Source organism: Papio anubis, chromosome 9, assembly GCF_008728515.1.
Source record: "Papio anubis isolate 15944 chromosome 9, Panubis1.0, whole genome shotgun sequence".
In the NCBI taxonomy this organism is placed as follows: Eukaryota; Metazoa; Chordata; class Mammalia; order Primates; family Cercopithecidae; genus Papio; species Papio anubis.
The window spans coordinates 13,892,708-13,912,255 of NC_044984.1; the positions used below are offsets into that span (position 1 = coordinate 13,892,708).

The following is a 19,548-nucleotide window of genomic DNA, read 5'->3' on the forward strand; positions in this document are numbered from 1 at the left end:
GTCTGGCTGCCCTTAACATTTTTTTCTTTCATTTTGACCTAGGAGAATCTAATGATTATGTGTATTGGGGATTATCTTGTAAAGTATCTTATTGGGGTTATCTGCATTTCCTGAATTTGAATGTTGGCCTGTGTAGCTAGATTGCAGAAGTTCTCTGGGATGATACCCTGAAGTATGTTTTCCTAATTGATTCCAGCCTCTCCATCTCTTTTCAGTACCCAAATCAGTCATAGATTTAGTCTCTTTACATAATCCCATATTGGAGGTTTTGTTGATTCCTTTTTCTCTATTCTTGTCTGTCTGTAATTTCAGAAAGACAGTCTTTAAGCTCTGAGATTATTTCCTCTGCTTGGTCTATTCTGCTATTAACACTTGGAATTGCATTGTGAAGTTCTTGTAGTGTGTTTTTCAGCTCTATAATGTCGATTATGTTCCTCTCTGTACTGGTTATTTTGGCTGTCTACTCCTGCATTGTTTTATTATGTTTCTTAACTTCTTTGCATTGGGTTACAACATGCTCTTTTAGTTCAGCAGTTTGTTTGCTTGTTTTCATCCACATTCTGAAGACTACTTTTGTCATTTCAGCCATCTCAGCCTCAGCCCAGTTCTGAACCCTTGCTGGAGAGGTGTTGCAGTCATTTGGAGGAAAGGGGGCACTCTGGCTTTTTGAGTTTTCAGTGTTTTTGTACTGATACTTTCTCATCTTTGTGGGCTTATGTACTTTTGATCTTTAAGGTTGCTCACTTTTGGATGGGTTCTTTTGTGTTTTCTGTTGTTGTTGTTATTGTTGTTTTTTCTTTGTTTGTTTTTCTTTTAACAGCCTGGCCACTGTTCTGTAGGGCTGTTGTGTTTGGCTGGGGTCCATTCCAGACCCTAGTCACCTCAGTTTTTCTAGTACCTGAAGGTATCATCAGTGAATACTGCAAAACAGCAAAGTTGGCCGCCTGCCCCTCTTTCTGGGAGCTCTGTCCTGGGGGCTACTAATCTGTTGCTGGACTGAATGTGCCTGTACAAGGTGGTTGGAGACCCTGGTTGGGGTCACTAGGAATGAGATCAGGGACCTGCTTAAAGAATCAGTCTGGCTGCTTTTTGATAGAGCAGCTGTGCTGTGCTGAGGATCCCTTCTGCCTCCAGTCCAAGGCCTACAGGGTGGACTAGCTGAGATGCCCAAATAGCAAAGGTGGCAGCCTGCCCCATCTTATGGGCACTCCCATTCTGGGGAGAAATTAGAACTCTGTCGGTTATAGAACACGGGTAGGTGTGGCCAGGGGCCCCAGCTGGGAGGCCCTGCCCAGCAAGGAGGAATGGATCCTGCTCCCTTTTACAGAAGCAGTCTGGCCACACCTTAACAAGACAAATCCTCGGATGATGGAGTCCTCGGAACCATCTCTGGCCCTGTCAGCTTGGACTCACCAAAGCCCGCAGGCTGGAATGACTGAGTCACTCAAACAGCAAAGATGGTGACCTGCTCCTCCCCCTGAGCACCCCATCCCAGGGAGAAATCACACCTCTGTCCACAGAATATGAGCAGGGTAGCCAGAGACCCTGACTGGGAGGACCTGCCCTGCAAGGAGGAGTGGATTGGGTTCCTGTTTGAAGAAGCAGTCTGGCTACACCTTGACAAAACAGCTCTGCTGTGCTGGGGGGCTGCCTCTGTGCTGGTCAACTTGTACTCTCCATAGCCTGCAGGCTGGAATGGCTTAGTTGTCCAAACAACCAAGGTGGTGGCCCATATGTCTCCCCCAGGGAGAGATCAGAATTCTGTCCATAGAAAATGGACAGGAGTGGTCAAAGGTTCCAGATGGGAGGTCCTGCCCAGTTAGGAGAAATGTTTTGGGACACTGCTTAAAGAGGCAATCTGACCACATTCTGGCAAAGCAACTATGTTGTGTTGTGGGGATCTTTCCTTGTCTGGACCATTTGGATTCTCCAAAGCTCATAGGCTGGAATGGCTGAATTGACCAAATAGCAGAGATGGTGGCCTGCCTCTGTCCCCTGGGGCTCTGACCCATCTCAGGCAGGCTCCACCCTGTTGCTAGTAGCTGGCTGGAATCCAAGCCAGTAGATCTTATCTTGTGAGGTGCCGTGGAAATGGGGCCCACAGACTGACACTGTTTGGCCCCCCCGGATTCAGCTCCCTTCCTAGGGGTATATATGGGTCTCCTGCCTTGCCGAGGATCCCAAAGCCAGAGTAGGTAAAGCTCCTGGGTCGCTGTGTGTGCCTGAGCAGCTGCTCTGCTGAGACTCCACACAGTTCTGTATGTCAGACCCAAGGCCCTATGGTGTGGGCTCACAAGGGAATCTCTTGATTCGAGAGTTGCAAAGATCTGTGGGAGAAGTCTGGTTTCCTGGGATCACACATTCACTCACCGCTTCCTGTGGCTGGGGTTGGAGGTTCCGTTGGCTCTGTGTTGCTCTCAGGTAGGCTATCACCCCACCCTGCTTTTCTACGTTCTCCGTGGGTCGAGCTGTTTTCCTGATTAGCCTCATTGCGAGTACCTGGATATTTCAGTTGAAGATGGGGTATTCACTTGCTCCTTTCATTCCTCTCTGTGAGAGTCAGGTATTGCAGCTGCTTCTAATTGGCCATCTTTGACCCGTCCCCATCAGTTTCATTTCTAGTACGTCACACAAACCATAGCAAAATAAAATGTGTAATACGTGCTTGTATTAGTTTAATTACACTTAAGATTATGAGTCACAGAGACGCTTAGAAAATAATAGAAACTCCTTCTTTCTTTCCTTTATTGTCAAGCTCTTAGTTACCTATCTGCTTCTGACCACATTTAATTCACAACTCAGGGCTATGGTTTCGATAAGACCTCAAGAATTAAATCAGTTATCCAAAAAAGAAAAACCAAGCCCTAAATATGCCTACCTCAAATATATGTTATCTCTGCAAATTAAGGAAGAGTCAGGATGGAGGTTTAAAATGCTAGACAGTTGCTCCTTACTTAATGTTACTTCTATGACTACTCACCCATCTAACATAGTTATAATCATCTTATTTGCCTACTCTCACATGCTCATTCTATATTTCCTGGAGTGCCTAAATTCCTTCAGCCTGTTTCTGTATCTTAACATACTGTCTAACCCTCTCCCTGTCCTGGGTGGAAGGGACTAACAGCTGTTTTTATGAACAGAAGTATTGGCTGTGTGTGTTTCTCCTATTTAGGCATAGATAAGAATCACAGGATTCTAAGGTTTGACGTTTCATTTGGCCTGACCATCCTCTCCAGGAATTCCCTTTTCTCTGTCCCTGTCAGGTGGTGTTTCCCCTTATTTAAACATCATCCTGTGATGATAAGCTTACTCCAGTAGGCATTTTCAAATTGAACTTCTCTTTAGATTTTTCATTCGTTGAACCAAAATCCTTCTCTGTAATTTTTATCCTTTGTTCGTAGTGCTACTCTTAGGGTAGTATATCTTTTTCCTTTCCACATGTTAGACCTTTGTAGGTTTGTACCTTGAGGCACACATGTCTTCTCTGCTCCAGATCAAATATCATTCATTTCTTTCACCATTGGTCATGGAGCTTAGTTTTAAGCCCCTTTCCTTTTTGTATTTATTCTCCTCTAGATACAGTCAGTGCCCTGGTCTCCAGAGTCCATCTCCAGGCTGTAAAATGGAGCCATGAAATGAGCAGGATGTATATATATATCCATACTAACTTAAGAGACACGTGCACCTAAGCTTTCTAAAGGGGAGAAGTGGGTTACATGAGATCATGGTGTGAGAAAGTGTTAAACAAATGAAAGGGTCTACTCTTCCAATTTTGGCCCTCTTTGGTTCCAGTGACTGGGGCACAAGGAGAAGACATGAAAAGAGATACTAAAAATCAGTCCCGATTAGGTTTAGAGAAGTATAAGGGGAGATGAAGGTGACTTACATTTCATGCCCGTTCAGGAAAGAGTAACCATTCCAATACATCCTTCTCAAAGAGTGCATGTTTAGTGGAACATCTGTCAGTGATTTGTGGAAAAAAAGCAGAGTGTCACCATCAAATGGGGAACATCGAGAAGCCTTCATTTTAGTGCATCCACCTTTCCTAACTTATTCTGCAGGTCGTTTTGCAGTTGAAGCCATAAGGAAGGCAGTTTGTCACTTCTTTTTGAAAGTCCAGGTTTGTGTGTACCAGCATTAGCAAAGCCAGGAAAGCATCTTTGATAGATATACTAACTGTGCTACGGGGTGGCCTCTCATGAAAGATCCTGGAAACCTAGAGGCTTATGAATATGGATACTAGAAAAACACTGTAGACTGTGTAGGGCCAATTCTAGAGTTTGAATACCTAAAAACTCACTTTATTATATCAAGATCTTTTTTAGACTCTACAAGTAATATCTGTTTTTAACATGAAGGAAATAAATCATGTCATTGTTTAAAATTGCAAGGTATGTGTATATCAAGCAGCACAGACCTAAATTATGACTTTGAAGTTTTCTCACTGCAACATTTACAAACCCAGTCCAGCTTGTGGAAAACCATGGACATATTTTGGTTTGGCTCAGGGCCTTCTTTTCATCTTCCAGGTCACTGAGTGCAAAGGATAAAAAAAAAAAACCCTGCAAATATTTTTGAAGCACAGGTTTATTTTTCCTTCTTGCAAAATTAAAATTGAATTATTTACTTTTATCCAAGGGAACTAATTTGTTCTAGACAAGAGGCTGACTCTCTACCACTCAAAAATGCTTTTTAGACCGATTTCATTCTAAAAAGAACTTAATGTTACTTCTATGACTTTTGACTTTGTGATTTCCAAGGAAGTCTTATTAGAAAATGAACGATGACTGCAAAGGAGATTTTCATTCTCAACACATTTTCTAGCATTAGGGTTGGATCTTCTCTTTTCTATATGATTTCAAGTCTGATTAGTTTGCACACATTGCTGTGTGTCCCTGGTCTTCCTTTTGCAAAAAGACTTTCCAAGCTTCTTACCTTTAAAAGTAGCAAAGGGTGTGTTTAGGTGTTGACATTTGAGTTCCAGTGCTTGTTATGCTTTTAGTGACTTTAACCTACCTGACTTTGTTCCCACACCTCTTGACTACAGACAATATTGTTCCTGCTCCCCATAGATGCAGTTAGAACCAGTGGAAATAAAGTGTCTATGTGACAGCACTAAAAATAAATACGTTTTTAAAAATAAGAAATTAACAGTATACATCTGGGGCTGCTAGAGCAGAATTAAGAGTAGAGTCTGTGTGAAGAATTGGGTGTTCACTGAGCTGGGTCAGAGGAGGGTTATACTGCACTGACATGGTGTCTCCTCTTTCTCTCATTGCAAACACACATGTACACCTCATCTCTAATCTAGTTCCAAGTCTGCTGCTGACATTCTAGTGGTTAGGCCTAGCGTGCTTCTCCTTCAATCCAGTCCTGGACAAATGCAGGTTCTTCAGGAACTAGCAATTCTGAGGGGTCCACATAAACTTCAAGCTTCTCTTCATTTGGGGAATCTCTCAGAAACCACGTTGGTCTGGGTCTATTTTTCTCTTACATTTGATTGACAGCTTGAGAAACCTGGATTGCTGTTCAGCCAGCAAAGAACCTCTTTATGAGTTGGTAGCCTAGGTTGCTACTTTATAATATGATTTGAAAGATACTTGAAGGCCTATGCTCCAAAGATTCTTGTTCCAGAGCTTGTTGCGCTAGCTTTAGGTTCACTATTTGACACCAACTTCTTTGTGTCAACATGGTTCTCTCCAAATTCCATTTTTACAAAGCAGACATTTCCTTGGGAAGACTAAGGCAGCTTGTTTTGGTCTGTAGGTGGGGAGGGAGTAGATGGAAAAAGAGACACTAGTGTTAAATGAAATTTGGCCTAAAGCTGCCTCCATATGTAACAAACTGTAACCTAACTTAATATGTAAATACACTACAACGTAACTTGCAGTTAGTATATTCTTGGCATGACTAATTGAGTTTTGGCCAATCATAGCAGCTGAGCTTTCAGCCAAGCAGGGCCTGTAAACTGCTTATACATGTCCAAATAAGGCAAATGCAGAGCTGTCACCAGTCAGGCTATTTCTACACGTCACTTCCTTTTTCTGTCTATAAATACTGCTTGCTCATATTGCTGGATGGAGCTTTCTTAACCTTTACTGCTTCAGAATGCTGCCTGATTCATGAACTGTTTCTTTGCTCAAATAAACTCTGCTAAATTTAATGTATCTACATTGTTTTTGTTTGTTTGTTTTTTTACTAGAATGAGAAAGTCTGGATGATTAGACAAGATTTTTTATTTTTTTTGGTTGTCATAAGTCTATATCGGACTGACCTGATGTCAGGCCCCCTATGCCAAAGCTCATGATAGAACCTGCCTAACACGGACTCAAATCTCTGGGGTGGGAAAGAGTGAGGAAGCCTGGTCTGGGAAGTCCTATAAGTAGCATTGCATACAGGACACTGCATCTGATTCACTGTAAGCTTTTAATGAGCTTTCTTCTACCTTCTGTCCTTTTGGTCCAGTTAGATGCTTTTATACTGGGTAATATATTAACTAATCATTTTGCATCACCTGGAAAGTTGTTAGGCATTTTGAATAAGGGAACAGAGCTAGTAGGGCCAATTGACTGACCATACATAGCGCATGTGACAAATTTATTGGCTTCCTAAATCTGCATTGGGATTTCTGATATAGCAGACTAATGAGGATGCATGTGAAAGAGCAGTGAATACAACTAACTTTGAAGTGAATTTTAGTGCCAAGCACTTCTCCCTGGCATTACCTTCCCAGGCCTTACCTCACCCTGCCCTTTTGGCTCTTTTGTTGATATATCTGTTTCTAATCCCTATTGGTCAACATATTTATTCAAAGGCACATAGACAAAGGTATTGTCATCAAATTTTCAGGAGATTCATATCTCTAACAGACAGCTAATAAAATGAATGATGAAATTATCTTAACTATTGAATTTAACAAGATGACATTTAGATAGTGATAAAATACACTTTGCATTTAGATGACAAAATGTGTTCACAAGTACAGCATGGCAAAAGATGTGACTTGCTAGTGCTTTATGTTAAAAACACCTGAAGGTTTTAACAAAGCCATTGGTGAGAAGCAACTATGAGAAAAGCAAATACAGTCTTAGATGCAACAAGATTTGGATCATGAACAGTCACAATTAATTGCACTCTGAGACTATCAGAAAATGTGTTGTGCTTCACATTGGGTCCTGCAAGACAGATGCTGATAAATTAGGATATAATCAGAAAAAGATGCATGGGTGTGTGAAGGTGTCTGAGCAACATATCCAATGTGGAAGACTGAAAAGAAGAGCAGAGAATTGAGTAGAATAGACTCGTTCTGTTTTGTTTGAGAGAGAAGAAGTAAGGCCAAAATGTTTAAATTGATTCAATATACAAAAACTAGGATATCATGTGGCCTAGAGTGCTTCATAACACATGTTTGCAAGTACAAACTGAATGACCATCTGCTACATTGGCCACATCATATGGCATAGAGTAGGCATATGATAAATATTTGTTAAATGTTACATACATGTAGGTGGAATGCTAGGAATGCTGTAGAAAGAAATAGTGCGATGCTGGGCTTGATTAATGGTTCTAAATAGTGTTCTGCAAGATTTTGGCCAATGCCCCCTGAAAACAACATTATATTGTCAAAGTATCTTGCAAACCCCTATGCTCAACAGACTCAAACAAATTCCTTTACTGATGGACCACACAGAAGGTTTGATATATTACATTTAGTATATTAAACATATATTATATATGTATTTCTAAGAGGAGCTGTATAAAGACAATAGAACTTGTCTGGGCATAGAACAATTTTGGCAGCACACTGACTGGAGTATTATCACTTAGAATACTTGTTTGTGGAACATTGAACTAAATTTGCTTTATATTTTTTCCAATTCTCTTTTATGTTTTCAAAGAGATGGGTGCAGATTGCCCATATGCTTCTAGTAAACTTTGTAGTTCTAGACCCATCTTTCTGGATCCTGTGGCTGTTCTATAGAACTGTATTAACCAGGATAGTGAAAAAATTATCTCCTCTTTTTCAGCTCTATAATTTCTTCTTTGGTATACTCTCGTGTTTGAAGTCTAATTCACTCCTAGGAGTAAGTACCAACATTTATGATTTTCTTGGAATACTTTTATAATACTAAATTATTATCTTTTAGGCCTTTCCAAGACTCCTCATAAGGAGGAAAATTCTCTCTCAGAATGCTTAACAACATCAATGTACGCAAATTATTTTCCTACTTTATTTATTATAGGTTTGTGGTCACAAGGAGTAGTCATTATCCTTAGATGAAATGGGTAGGGACAAATTTCATGTATTGCTCTACCCAAAGTAAAGGAGTCAGAGGGTTTCTAGGCAAACAACATAAAAGCCTCCTGTATTAACCAAATGAGCAAAGAGCACATTTCTTGAACAGTATTTTTCAAAGCTTAACCTCATGTTTGAACAACCCCAGATGACTTACGTTTCTGGCTTTCTTAATTGTTGGTTAGCTTTCAATGCCTGAATTCAGAAAAATTAGAGATGGAAAAATCCCCCAACAGGTCACCCAGCTCATTTCTTTAAAGGAATTAACAGATGAATCTCATAATGTAGTCCCTGGTTTTAACATTCTGGAGGATGGACCAGGGGTTTCATTTTAAATTCAGAAATATCGGGGCCAATTTCAGTCCTAGGATGAATTCAGAGACCACCAAGAGAGGTTCCTATGTCCTGCTTCTGCTTTCCCATTACTCAGAATGTGTACAGTCACAAACTGAGCAGTTAAGTCATGATAGATCCTGGCTTTTCAACACGGAGCTGGCAGGGGAAGGGGAGATAAGAAAGATGCAATCACAAGACTGAAAAATGTCAATGTCAGGGGAAGAGGGCTAGGTGTTTATATCCCTGCATTGACCAGTTTTTGAATATGGGCTGCTTCTGGAGAGAGATGCAAACTGGGGCAAGATGACTTTCTTCAGCTAAGAGCAGTTTTAGGAAAGAGACTCAGGCAGCTGAGAAAATGAGTGCTTCAGTCCTGAAGGGATCTGGGCAATGCACCACATCATTCATTATACCCACCCATCATGCTTGAACTTGTTTCATGCAAACTGTTCCAGGAACAGCTTCTTCAAGATTCTGATTGGTCTAATAGAGAGGTTCTAGTCCTACTTTCCTGGATACTGTGGTTGTTTTATGCAAATGTATTTCCCAGTTTTAGTGTGCTGACTATCTCATCTTTCCCAGCTGCATAATTGATCCTTTGGTATATTCTCATGTTTGAGGTCTAATTCACTTGTAGGGTCAAGCCAGAACACGTATGAAGGTTAGTGGGATTAACTATAGCCTGTGTTGGTACAGATAGTTGCAAGGCCGCTGCTAATACTCATTGTTTCCCTCTTAAAAACTACCCATTCTAGATTTCGCTCACTCATAGCATATCTGGTGGTCTTGATGTCTAACTGGTAAGGGAGTTAGAGCTCCTTTCTTGAGAGTTGGAGCTCCTGCACTATGCTCTTCTAGACCATGGCTGATACATCTGTCCATTTAGTATCATGACTGGGCACAGGCGTATCAAGAGATGTTTCAGTGATATCAGACTCACTTTCCCTCCTTAGATTGTGTAGCAGAAGCTCTACCTTCTCCTGATAAAATGACCTTCTCCCAACGTCAATTACCCCTGTTAGGAAGCCCTACCTTCTCCTGAAGTCCATTACCCCTGTTAGGAAGATGACTCCTTCATTTGCCGCCTGGCATGAAGAGCCTGAAGTTACTGTGAAGCTTTAGAACGTAAATGAGACTCTTCCTATGTTTCATGGTGAAAATATTTCCTCTTCCTAAACCACAATTTCCAGGCCTATAGGTTAGAATTATAGGAATTTAAAATATAAATTCCTCATGTGGTTTACAAATGATGACAAGTAAGGTCACTCCTGCTTCCACACATTATTGTTGGACACATATAGTCTACCTATTGGGAACACAGCCCTATGCAATGCTTGGTAGTTTAGGGTATGTAACACATCCTGGATTATGGTGTCTCATTCTTGCCAGTGAAGCAGAGTAGATTAATCTGTTTTGTTCTGGACTGACATCAATGGCCAGGGATACTTACTGGTGGAAGGGACATGGCAGAAGGTATATCTAGGAATAATCAGATGGGTAGCAATGTCTGGGTTCCAGAGGAGGGCCACCTAGGATAAAATAGAACCCTAGTTCATAAACAGAGGCAAATAGAGGCAAAGCAGAGGCAATAGAGGCAAAGCTTCAGGGTTCCAAATCAACATGAATTTAGGATAGAATTCACTCTCATTAGAGTTCTGTATTATGACAAGGAAGCATTAAAATTGAAGAACTGATGGGAAGGCTACTAATGATGGATAATTAGGACATCAAGAACTTAAGATACATATAGCAACAGATTACCTACAGATTCCCTCCATTGAAAGGGTAAGGGTACATGGTGCTTGCATATACTATTACTACTATTACTACTACTATTACTACTACTACTACTACTACCACTACTACTAGTACTACTATGTAAGAATGTAAGTTTAGCTCCTTTCTAGTATGAATTACTTTAGCTACAAAAATTTCAAACCCAGGTGAGTACAAAAATGAAGATAATTAATTTTCTAGTCTTTTTTGAAACTGCATGCTGCTTAACATAGGTAGCCATGGCCTTGTGGAGGACAGGAAGAGTGAAGTGAGTACAAACTAGCCAGTGCTCTTTACAGCGTTTGGCTATGAATCCTGCAGACTGCTCTTCATAGACAATTATAGATACTTGAGGTATAAGTGTGAGTCTCCAAAGAGTCATTGTCTTGCCATTTTTAATATCCAGACCATAGTAATAATAGTACAATACAATAGAAATAGCTAACAAGTATTGAGTACTTACTACATGCCAGGCAGTGTTTTGTGCACTTTACATATATTAACTTGTTTAATGTTGACAGCAACTCTAAGATAGGTACTAGAATAATCTTATTTTATAGATAAGGGAATTGAGGCCCAGTGAGATTACTTTACTTGCCCAAGATTGACACATTCTCAGTGGTGGAGCTGGCATTAAAAACTGGGAGACCTAGCTACAAAGTACTTATTCTTAGACACTGTTCTACGATGCAAATTGCTTTTATGGGTGGTGGCAGAGTAATCTGCTTATGTTTAAACACTTTGGTTCTCAGGCTAAATTAATCTATGGAAAAACCTTACCAAGATGAGAAAAGGGGAAGCGAGTAAGACCTGTAACATGCTATTTTGTGTGTCTTAATTCTGAAAAACAAAGATATATCAAAAAAAGAAATTATAGAGCTGAGATGGTAGATAGATAAAATTTTGACTAAGGTAGAAACTACATTAAAAACATCTTCATCAGATTGGAAAGTGTAACTATACAATGGGAGGCTGGTAAAAATATATGGGCTATTTGTACACAACTCTTTAAGAAACTGGCTTAAAGAATTAGATTTTATGAGGTCACTATAAGTAAATTGCTCAAGAAAATAGAATTTCCTGCCCTTGGGACAGTCACTTAAGTCACTTAGATTTTAAGCTCTCAAATTCTTCAACTGAAAATTAGAGGATTTAAATAGATTATTGCTGAACCTCTTGCCAACTCAAAAACTATAAAACTAGTGTTACATAATGAATAAAACAAGCTGGAGCGAGAAGATTCTGGAGCTAGAAGATGCTGGCTGACTATTCACTATTTACCAACTGAATGACTGTCACAGATTTGTTTCCCTAGGAAGCCGACTCTAAGATTTAGAGATTTGTGTGCGGGTGGTTTATTGGGGAACAATACATGAGAGGGGTGAGGAAAGTAGGGCTAACCAGAGTGAGCATTTGAACTGTGATGTAACTGCAGTATATGTCTGAGCCAATTTTACTGGTGAACTCTGAGGCTGGGATCACCATTTAAATAGTCCTGCCTGTTTTAATGGACTTTTGGCTAAGATGGAGTCTACGGAACTAAGGCTCCATCTGAGAAAGAGGGGGGATTTACCTTCTCTTCAGAAACAACTAAAGACACAGGCAATACATATGAAAAAATGGCTTTCAAGACCCTGGACATGAGGCGATTAAAGATGGCCATTGCTATGAGATGGAAAACAGAGTAAGTCCTATGACTTCTCCAGCCTATTGCTTTAAGGGAGTTTCTAGGCCATGGCTTAGGGAGAGGGAACCAGGGTGGAGTCCAGTGGACATTTTGAATTGAGATGGAGTTGAGAATTCTAGAAAAACATAGTGACTATATTTCACATGGCAAAATACTGCAAAGGAGAGAGCGAGAGGGATCCCTGGATATCAGTGGAGGGCACTCTCGTGTACACATAGAGGACTGATTGGCATTTGTGTGTGGGGAGATTACCATTTAAGAGGCATAGAGGAAACAGTGGCTGCTGTTAACTCAGGGCTACGATTATTGTCATGGGACATTGGGCGCAGTACTCAGAAAGGTCTTGCCTCAGTGTAGGGAAATAATTAGCCTTAGATTAAATACTGATTAATTTTATCCACGATTTAACTGAATTTAACTGAAGCCTTAGATTAAATACTGATTAATTTTATCCACGATTTAACATGATTTAACTGAATCCCAAAGCAAAGCTCAGGAACGCATACAGAAATAGAAGAATATCCAGTACACAAAAAGGTAAAATTTACAATGTCTGGCATCAAATAAAATTAAGCAAGAATGCAGAAAAGTAGAAAATTGTGATTCATAAGTAGAATGAATCAACCAATCAAACCAACCCATAACTGACATCATGTTAAAATAGTTATTGTAATAATTTAAATGTATCAAAGACATTTAAAAAGATAAGCAGAGGTATGGAAGATATGAAAACATCCAGATCAAACTTCTGCTGATTAAAACCCCAATGTCTGGGATGAAAAATACACTAGAGGAAATTAATAGTAGATTAGATATTGCCAACGAAAAGGTTAATGAACCTGATGACACGTTAATAGAAAGTGTCAAAAATAAAACACACAGAGAAAAGCATTTTGTAAACATTGAAATAACATCAGAGAGTTGGATTACTTCAAGTGGTCAAATGTGCATGTCATTGGACCCTCTAAAGGAGAGGAGGAGTGAGGGATGGAAGTATTTGAAAAAATAATGGCTGAAAATTTTTCTAATTTTATGCAATCCAAGAAGGTCAATAAGCCTCAAGAACAAGAAAAATAATAAAAATCAAGATAGGTGTGAATCAATTTGGTCGAAAGCACTAATAAAGAGAAAAATGTTAGAAGCAGCCAGAGATAAAAGACGCAGTATATACAGTGGAACAAAGATAAGAATTACAACAAATTTTATATCAAAAAACTGTGCAAGCTAGAATTCAGCGGAATATCTTAAAATAATTAAAAGAAATGTGGCAACTTGGGATTCAATATACAATGAAAATATCTTTCAAGAATAAAAACAAGAATACAAAACTTAAAGGATCCTGCAGACCTGAACTATAAGAAACGTTAAAGGAAATTCTGAGGCAGAAAGGAAATGACACCAGATGGAAAGAAGAATGAAGAAAACAGGAAATGAAAACTACGTGGGTAAATATATGAGATCTTTTCTTTCTTTTCTTCTTTATTTTTCTGTAGAGACAGAGTCTCCGTCTGTTTCCCAGGCTGGAGTGCGTTTGTATGGTCATGGCTACTGAGATTACAGATATGGACCACTGTGCCTGGCCTGGGATATTTTCTTATTATCTAAACTTTAAAAGAAATTATTAAAATTATTTAAAGCATGAATAATAAACATGTAGCGTGGAACCTATAATAAACGTAGAAGTAAAAATAGAACATATGTAGAAGTAAAAAATAATTGGATTGTTTAGACTATTTACATATAATGTGATTATTGATATAGTTAGGTATATAAACTATTATTGACAGTTTTTGCCAATTGTGTTTTATTTGTCCCTTTTGTTTTCTCTTTTCCTTTCCCTCCTTTTTTCTCTTCTTCTAGATTATCTTGATTCAGAAACGTTTTTGACTTTGATGCATAAGAGATGAAAAAGACAAATGAAGTGAGCCCTGTATTTGCCACAATTTGAAATTGTGAAATAGGAAACGGGAAAGTCCTGGAAAAATCATACCAGATTCCATTCACGGATTCCAAAGTAGAGAGAGGGTTTAGAGAATTTATGGCTGGGTGAGTGCTTTCCAAACTTCCGTCTTTTCATGTAGTTATTTTTCTAATCAATACTAGATATGAGATGAAAATAATCTCCTATTTTGGGTAAGGTGGGCCATGATTTAAATATCTCAGTATTTTCCCAAAAGAAACCAGATTTACAAGTGAAAGTATCACAACAGAAGTTTATTATGGAACAATCACATATGTTGACTCTCCTTTGACCCTCACTGCAGTGCACTTTCATTACTTATCAATGTGGGGGTGGGAAAAAGGGGTGCAGCCAGACAAGAGAATATACAGGAAACAAGCATTGTATATGAGTCTATGTATTTCAGTAATGCTGCTACAAAGGGATACAAAATCAGGTGCCAGACTCCAGAAAAAATGAGATTTTTTTCTTCCCCCAATCTCATTTGGCCCCTCGGCGCTCCCTGAAGTAGCGATTATAGGCAGCGTTGTATCCATAAACCATGGCATAGCGTTCGCAAAGTCTGTAGTCATCACAGGCTTCCCTATTGAGCTCGTGGACAGGCTTAGAGCGTTCTCGGATCCTAGAAAGTGGAAAAAGAGGCCAAAATTGAGAAACATAAAGTGGAAAAATAAGAAAATGGAAAGAAGAAGAAAATATTGGAGAGACTTTCTCTCCATGCCCACCTATATTAAGAGATATTTAAGGAACAGGGAGAGGCCGGGTGTGGTGGCTCAGGCCTGTAATCCCAGCATTTTGGGAGGCTGAGGCGGGCGGATTGCTTGAGGTCAGAAGTTCAAGATCAGCCCTGCCAACATGACGAAACCCCGTCTTCACTAAAAATACAAAAATAGCTGGACATGGTAGCACGTGCCTGTAATCCCAGCTACCTGGGAAGCTGAGGCATGAGATAGTGCCACTACAATCCAGCCTGGTCAACAGAGTGAGACTCTGTCTCAGAAAAACCAACCAACCAACCAACCAAAAAAACCAGGGAGGGAAGGCAGAACAGCGGATTTTTTTTTTTTTTAAATGACAATAGAAGTTTTCTTTCTGTCCTCCTTTCTCTCCTCCTTCCCTCTCCTTTCCAGATCTTTCCCCAAATAGTTTTCTAATAATTCAGTTGTTTTCTGTATACTGTTTTTAAGTTTTTGATTTTAAAGTACAATTAGGAATAATGTATATAATGAAAAACCTGTTTCCCACTCCAATTCAGATCTGTGATCTACACTGGGAAAAATGAGCGCTCCTCATGAAGTTCGTCACTGACCTTTCTTGGACTTTAGCTCTCCATCTCTGCTGAGGGGATATGAAGGTATTTGCATTTCTCCTGTTAATGAAGGGATCTTAGAACAGAAAATAAATAAATGCAGTTTTAGTGACACATAGCTGAAAATATTTCCATGAATATTCTTTGACCCAAATATATTTGTAAGTGCCTTAATTTCTGCAACTCATATAAACAGAGATTGACAAAAATGAAAGGAGGATATATAGTAGATTTCATTAACTTCCTGATCAAATGAAATCAGTAATCAATCTATGTGTCTTAGAGACTTGTCATATGGACTTTGTTGGTTTTGCCTTTGGACGATCACTTTGCTTTTCTTAATTTCTGTATTTCTACTTGGTAGGTTTTAAATTCCTTTTGAGGAGAAATTCTCTGTCCTGAGGATTTATGAAGCATAACTCTAGATTGCCGGTACATGAACAGTTTAAACACTATAAAAATAATGAATAAATTAAAAACAAGAGTGATGTGCCATTTCCTCCTATGCTCAGTCTTTTATAAATCCAGCTATTCCATAGCATTCAGCTGGCTGGGTATGGTGGCTTACGCCTGTAATCCCGGCACTTTGGGAGGCTGTGGTGAGTGGATCACTTGAAGTCAGGAGTTCGAGACCAGCCTGGACAACATGGTGAAACCCTGTCTCTACCAAAAATACAAAAATTAGCCAGGCATGTTGTCATGCACCAGCTACTCGGGAGGCTGAGGCATGATAATTGCCTGAACCTGGGAGGTGGAGCTTGCAGTGAGCCGAGATCACACCACTGCACTCCAGCCTGGGTGACAGAGTGCATCTCAAAAACAAAAACAAAAAAAAACAAAAAAGCCAAAAATCTAAAAAAACAAAACAGCACTCAGCTTAACGTGGCGCCTGTGGTCTCCCAGCTGACTTGGCGTCCAACTCTGTGCTTTACCATTTGTCATTACTCCTCGTTTTCCATCTGTGCAGTTGACATGGTGCCAATTTAAAATTTCCAAATGAGATTTTATGGCTTCTGAATATGTTGCCTGTAGCTTAAATCCCATATTGCACTACTTCAAGCTTAAAAAATTGCTCCTTTGGCAATTTTTATAGTCATTAGATTTAAAACTTTACTTTAGTTTTTCAAAAGAGGCCCCCTTTTCCCTCCCTGTTATATATCTTACCATCTTGTTTATTTAAAAATAGGGAGAGGTTCTTTAATGCAAGAGATTTAAATAAAGAATTTAAATATTCACTTACAAAGTTCATAAGATTCCATGCTTTCATGCGATTCTGGAATTAAAAAAAAATTCGTTATATCACTGCTTAGCAATGATTCCTTATATCATTGTTTATCAGTTTAGACACTGTAATAGTTTAAATATAGGGATGGAAGGAGAGGAAAGAGTGTAAAAATGTGAAGAATATATTTGGCAGTGTGGTTATTACAGATTTCAGGAATTTGGGGTTTGTGAGGTTTTTCTCTAGCTCTGGCCTTGCTGTGGATATCTCTGTATTTTAGTTTCTCTGATGTTGAAGGAGGGAGTGGCCATTTTCAACTACAATTTCCCAAGGGCTATGACGTCTTCAGACAAGCAAAATAAGACACTTTAAGTGCTGTACAGAAGTCTCCAGAGAACCTTCTTCTCTGGATTATTCAGAGGCTGTTTGAGAACAGGGTCAAAGAGGATTAAGAAGGATCCAGAAGACAGCCAGGTTTCTCCAGGCAAGAGAACTACAGGGCAGCTGCTCTGCTGGGCTTACCAGGACAGGTTTCTAAGAGGGTTCCGAAAGCCTCTTAAGAACCTGTGTTAAATTGGCAGCCACAGAAACCACTGGCTCCAGCTGACAGCTCACCCTGGGCACGATGCCAGTTCAGAGAGAGAACTGAAATGATATCAAAGCAGAAGCTTTGTTCTTTCTGCCACTCTCCTGAGCACGGCAGGTACATTTTGGAATAAGAGGCTTCTATTAATATTTGCCGGCAAGTGAATTTTCTTCAAAAGTCAAAAAGAAGGTGAAGAAATGAAATCCTCTGATATAGAAAATTTGTGAATATAAGAGTGAGAAGCATAATCTTTGTTTGTTAATGCAATTTAAATTTAAAAACAGTGAAAATATTCACATAATTGAAGCAAAAGACTGAAATAAGCAAATAACTTTGCTTCAGATTTCCTTTTATAAGCTTTGAACAAATGCAGGTATATTTAACAACATATAGGAAACAGGCAAAATTTATTTTCTGACAACAGAAGTTACGAAAATGATTATTTTCTAAACTTTTTTTGATGTAAAACTTTATTTTAAAATTCATTAACTGAACAAACATCATAAGTTCATGATATTGTCCAGTCCCTAGAAAGGGCTATACTTAATACTTCACATGAAAATTGATTTTCTCACAGGCAAGTGGTTTAAACAATGCCCTTAACCCATTGATACCAAAGTCTAAATAAATATCCTTAAAAAGAAGGATGCAGGGGGCTGGGAATTTGATATCTTCTTTCTGAAAGATCTGAGTTTCTAGATACACAGAGACTTACCACTGAACGGGTTTGCCTGTTAAGTTGCACAAGACTCTGGATATTTAGGATATAAAAAAGACTTAATAGAACAGATCAGTTTCCGTGGAGACTGGGAAATGTGAAAGTAATGGTACTTTAAGATTATAACAGAGAAAGGGGGAAGAAGAGGAGGAGGGAGAGGAAATATAGAAGTAAGCCAAAGTCAGAGGCAGAAAAGTAAATACAGAGAAATGGGAGAAAAGTTTCTCACCATAACACGAAGTTACCACCGCTAAGGCGGCCAGGATGGCGAGAAGGACCAGGCTCTTCATGGTCTCGTCCTGCAGGTCAGTCTCAGGGTCTTGTGTAGCAGCAGTAGGGAGAGAGGCTCCTACAGGATGTTAGTGGAAGGCTGTGAGGTTTTTATAAGAACCAGAGCAGTTGGGAGGGGAAGAACCAGTGGGAGAGGGCTGGAGAAGGTGGGGAAGGGTTGGCACTGAACTAGCATTGGAACTTTTCCCAAACAGTCATTCCTTCCAGATATTATCTACTCTGAGTGGGCAGTTTTCCCTCACTCCTGGACCTGACTGTGCTACAGCAGGATGCTGCTCTGGTGCAGAAGTTGTGGCCATCGTATGCTTGGGGACAGACCTGGACAAAAGCCCACAGAGGGAGTTGCCACGAACACATGATCTATCCTCCTGGCCAGGCCTTTTGGGTTTGGTCCACAGACAGAGCCCTAGTGTTCTGTTTGTTACCCTGATTGATTGATGAGAGGTTTTGGCGGGGAAAAAGGACTTTACTTTCTTTTCTTTTCTTCTTTTTAACCTTTGCCTCTTCTTCTGGGAGGACTTCACTTTCTATGCTGATTATAATTTAGACATCTTCCCAGTAGGGCTGAATCCTAGACCAATCTATCAATCCCAGACTAATCAGGCATTTGACTGGGAATATGCATCTTTGGCATTTTTCCAAGGGTTCAGCAGGGTAGAGATATCCAATGCCCCATGAGTTCTGTTTCCTTAATCAACACCGTTGTAACTTGCCCATTCAGTTTTGTGACATTAGTTCAAACCTGTGACCTAGTCCTCTCTTAGGCAGCGAATCAGTGGTGGAAAGTGCAGCAAGGATAAGAGGGCACTGTTCTCTCATTCCCGAGGGCATTATCTCGATAATTAACTAATGCGATAGACTTTTTAGTGAGTGGCAGATGTGCTAGGTGTTGTGGGGGATGTACAGACAAACAAGACACCTCCCTAAGAAAGTAAGTAATAGCTACTTACTATTCACTTTGCTCTTTCACTGTAATGTATCCTTAAGCATAGGTTTTCACTACACCGTCAGGCCCAGAAGTGCTAGCTTAGTTTCCCACAGGAGGATTTCAGTTTCATGCCGCTGGTTATCTTGTATAGAGAGCTCTTTTTTTTTCTTCCTTTTTTCCCCTTCTTTTGCAATCACAAAATCTGTCCTACCAGATGTGCCGCTGTTGCTTGGGAACCCAATAGTTTTCTTTGCAGACAACAGACTTGAGTCACAGAGCAGCAGATTGTAGAAGAGCTACAGCTTCGGGACCTCTGACTCTTGAACTGCAACAGCAATAGGGCTGGGTTGGGGATGGGGTGGATGTATCTTTCAATACTGATGTATTTCAAGGAGCAGTGATGAACTAGGTGGAGCCTCGTGCTTCATTCTTTTTG

General features: G+C 39.8%; 1 protein-coding gene and 1 long non-coding RNA gene across 4 annotated transcripts in view; one reads left to right on the forward strand and one right to left on the reverse strand.

Annotated features, from left to right (window-relative positions):
* LOC108580905 overlaps positions 1-15,412 on the forward strand; it is a 35,486-nt gene extending 20,074 nt beyond the window's left edge. For 2 of the 3 annotated variants that reach the window (XR_004176010.1, XR_002515561.2), the window contains exons 5-6: positions 13,974-14,144; positions 15,314-15,412. This is a non-coding gene — a long non-coding RNA (uncharacterized LOC108580905). Of the gene's footprint in view, positions 1-8,030; positions 8,088-13,958; positions 14,145-15,313 lie in introns of all 3 variants that reach the window. The other variant, XR_002515560.2, reaches the window with a different exon arrangement.
* Positions 14,292-18,487, reverse strand: MGP (matrix Gla protein). The gene is made up of 4 exons (XM_021922071.1): positions 18,123-18,487; positions 16,608-16,640; positions 15,368-15,443; positions 14,292-14,680 (listed from the first exon to the last, which is right to left on the reverse strand). The coding sequence occupies exons 1-4, from the start codon at positions 18,181-18,183 to the stop codon at positions 14,539-14,541; spliced, it is 312 nt and encodes a 103-aa protein (XP_021777763.1). The 5' UTR covers positions 18,184-18,487; the 3' UTR covers positions 14,292-14,538.
* Between the last annotated feature and the right edge of the window lie 1,061 nt (positions 18,488-19,548).

What these genes read in the sequence shown, in the direction of transcription:
- MGP (XM_021922071.1), bottom strand. Translation starts at nt 18,183, where the DNA reads ATGAAGAGCCTGGTCCTTCTCGCCATCCTGGCCGCCTTAGCGGTGGTA. An exon ending in CATGGAATCTTATGAACTTT is followed by an intron (nt 15,444 to 16,607) that starts GTAAGTGAATAT and finishes TTCTGTTCTAAG; the next exon opens with ATCCCTTCATTAACAGGAGA. An exon ending in AGAGCTAAAGTCCAAGAAAG is followed by an intron (nt 14,681 to 15,367) that starts GTCAGTGACGAA and finishes TCCACTTTCTAG; the next exon opens with GATCCGAGAACGCTCTAAGC.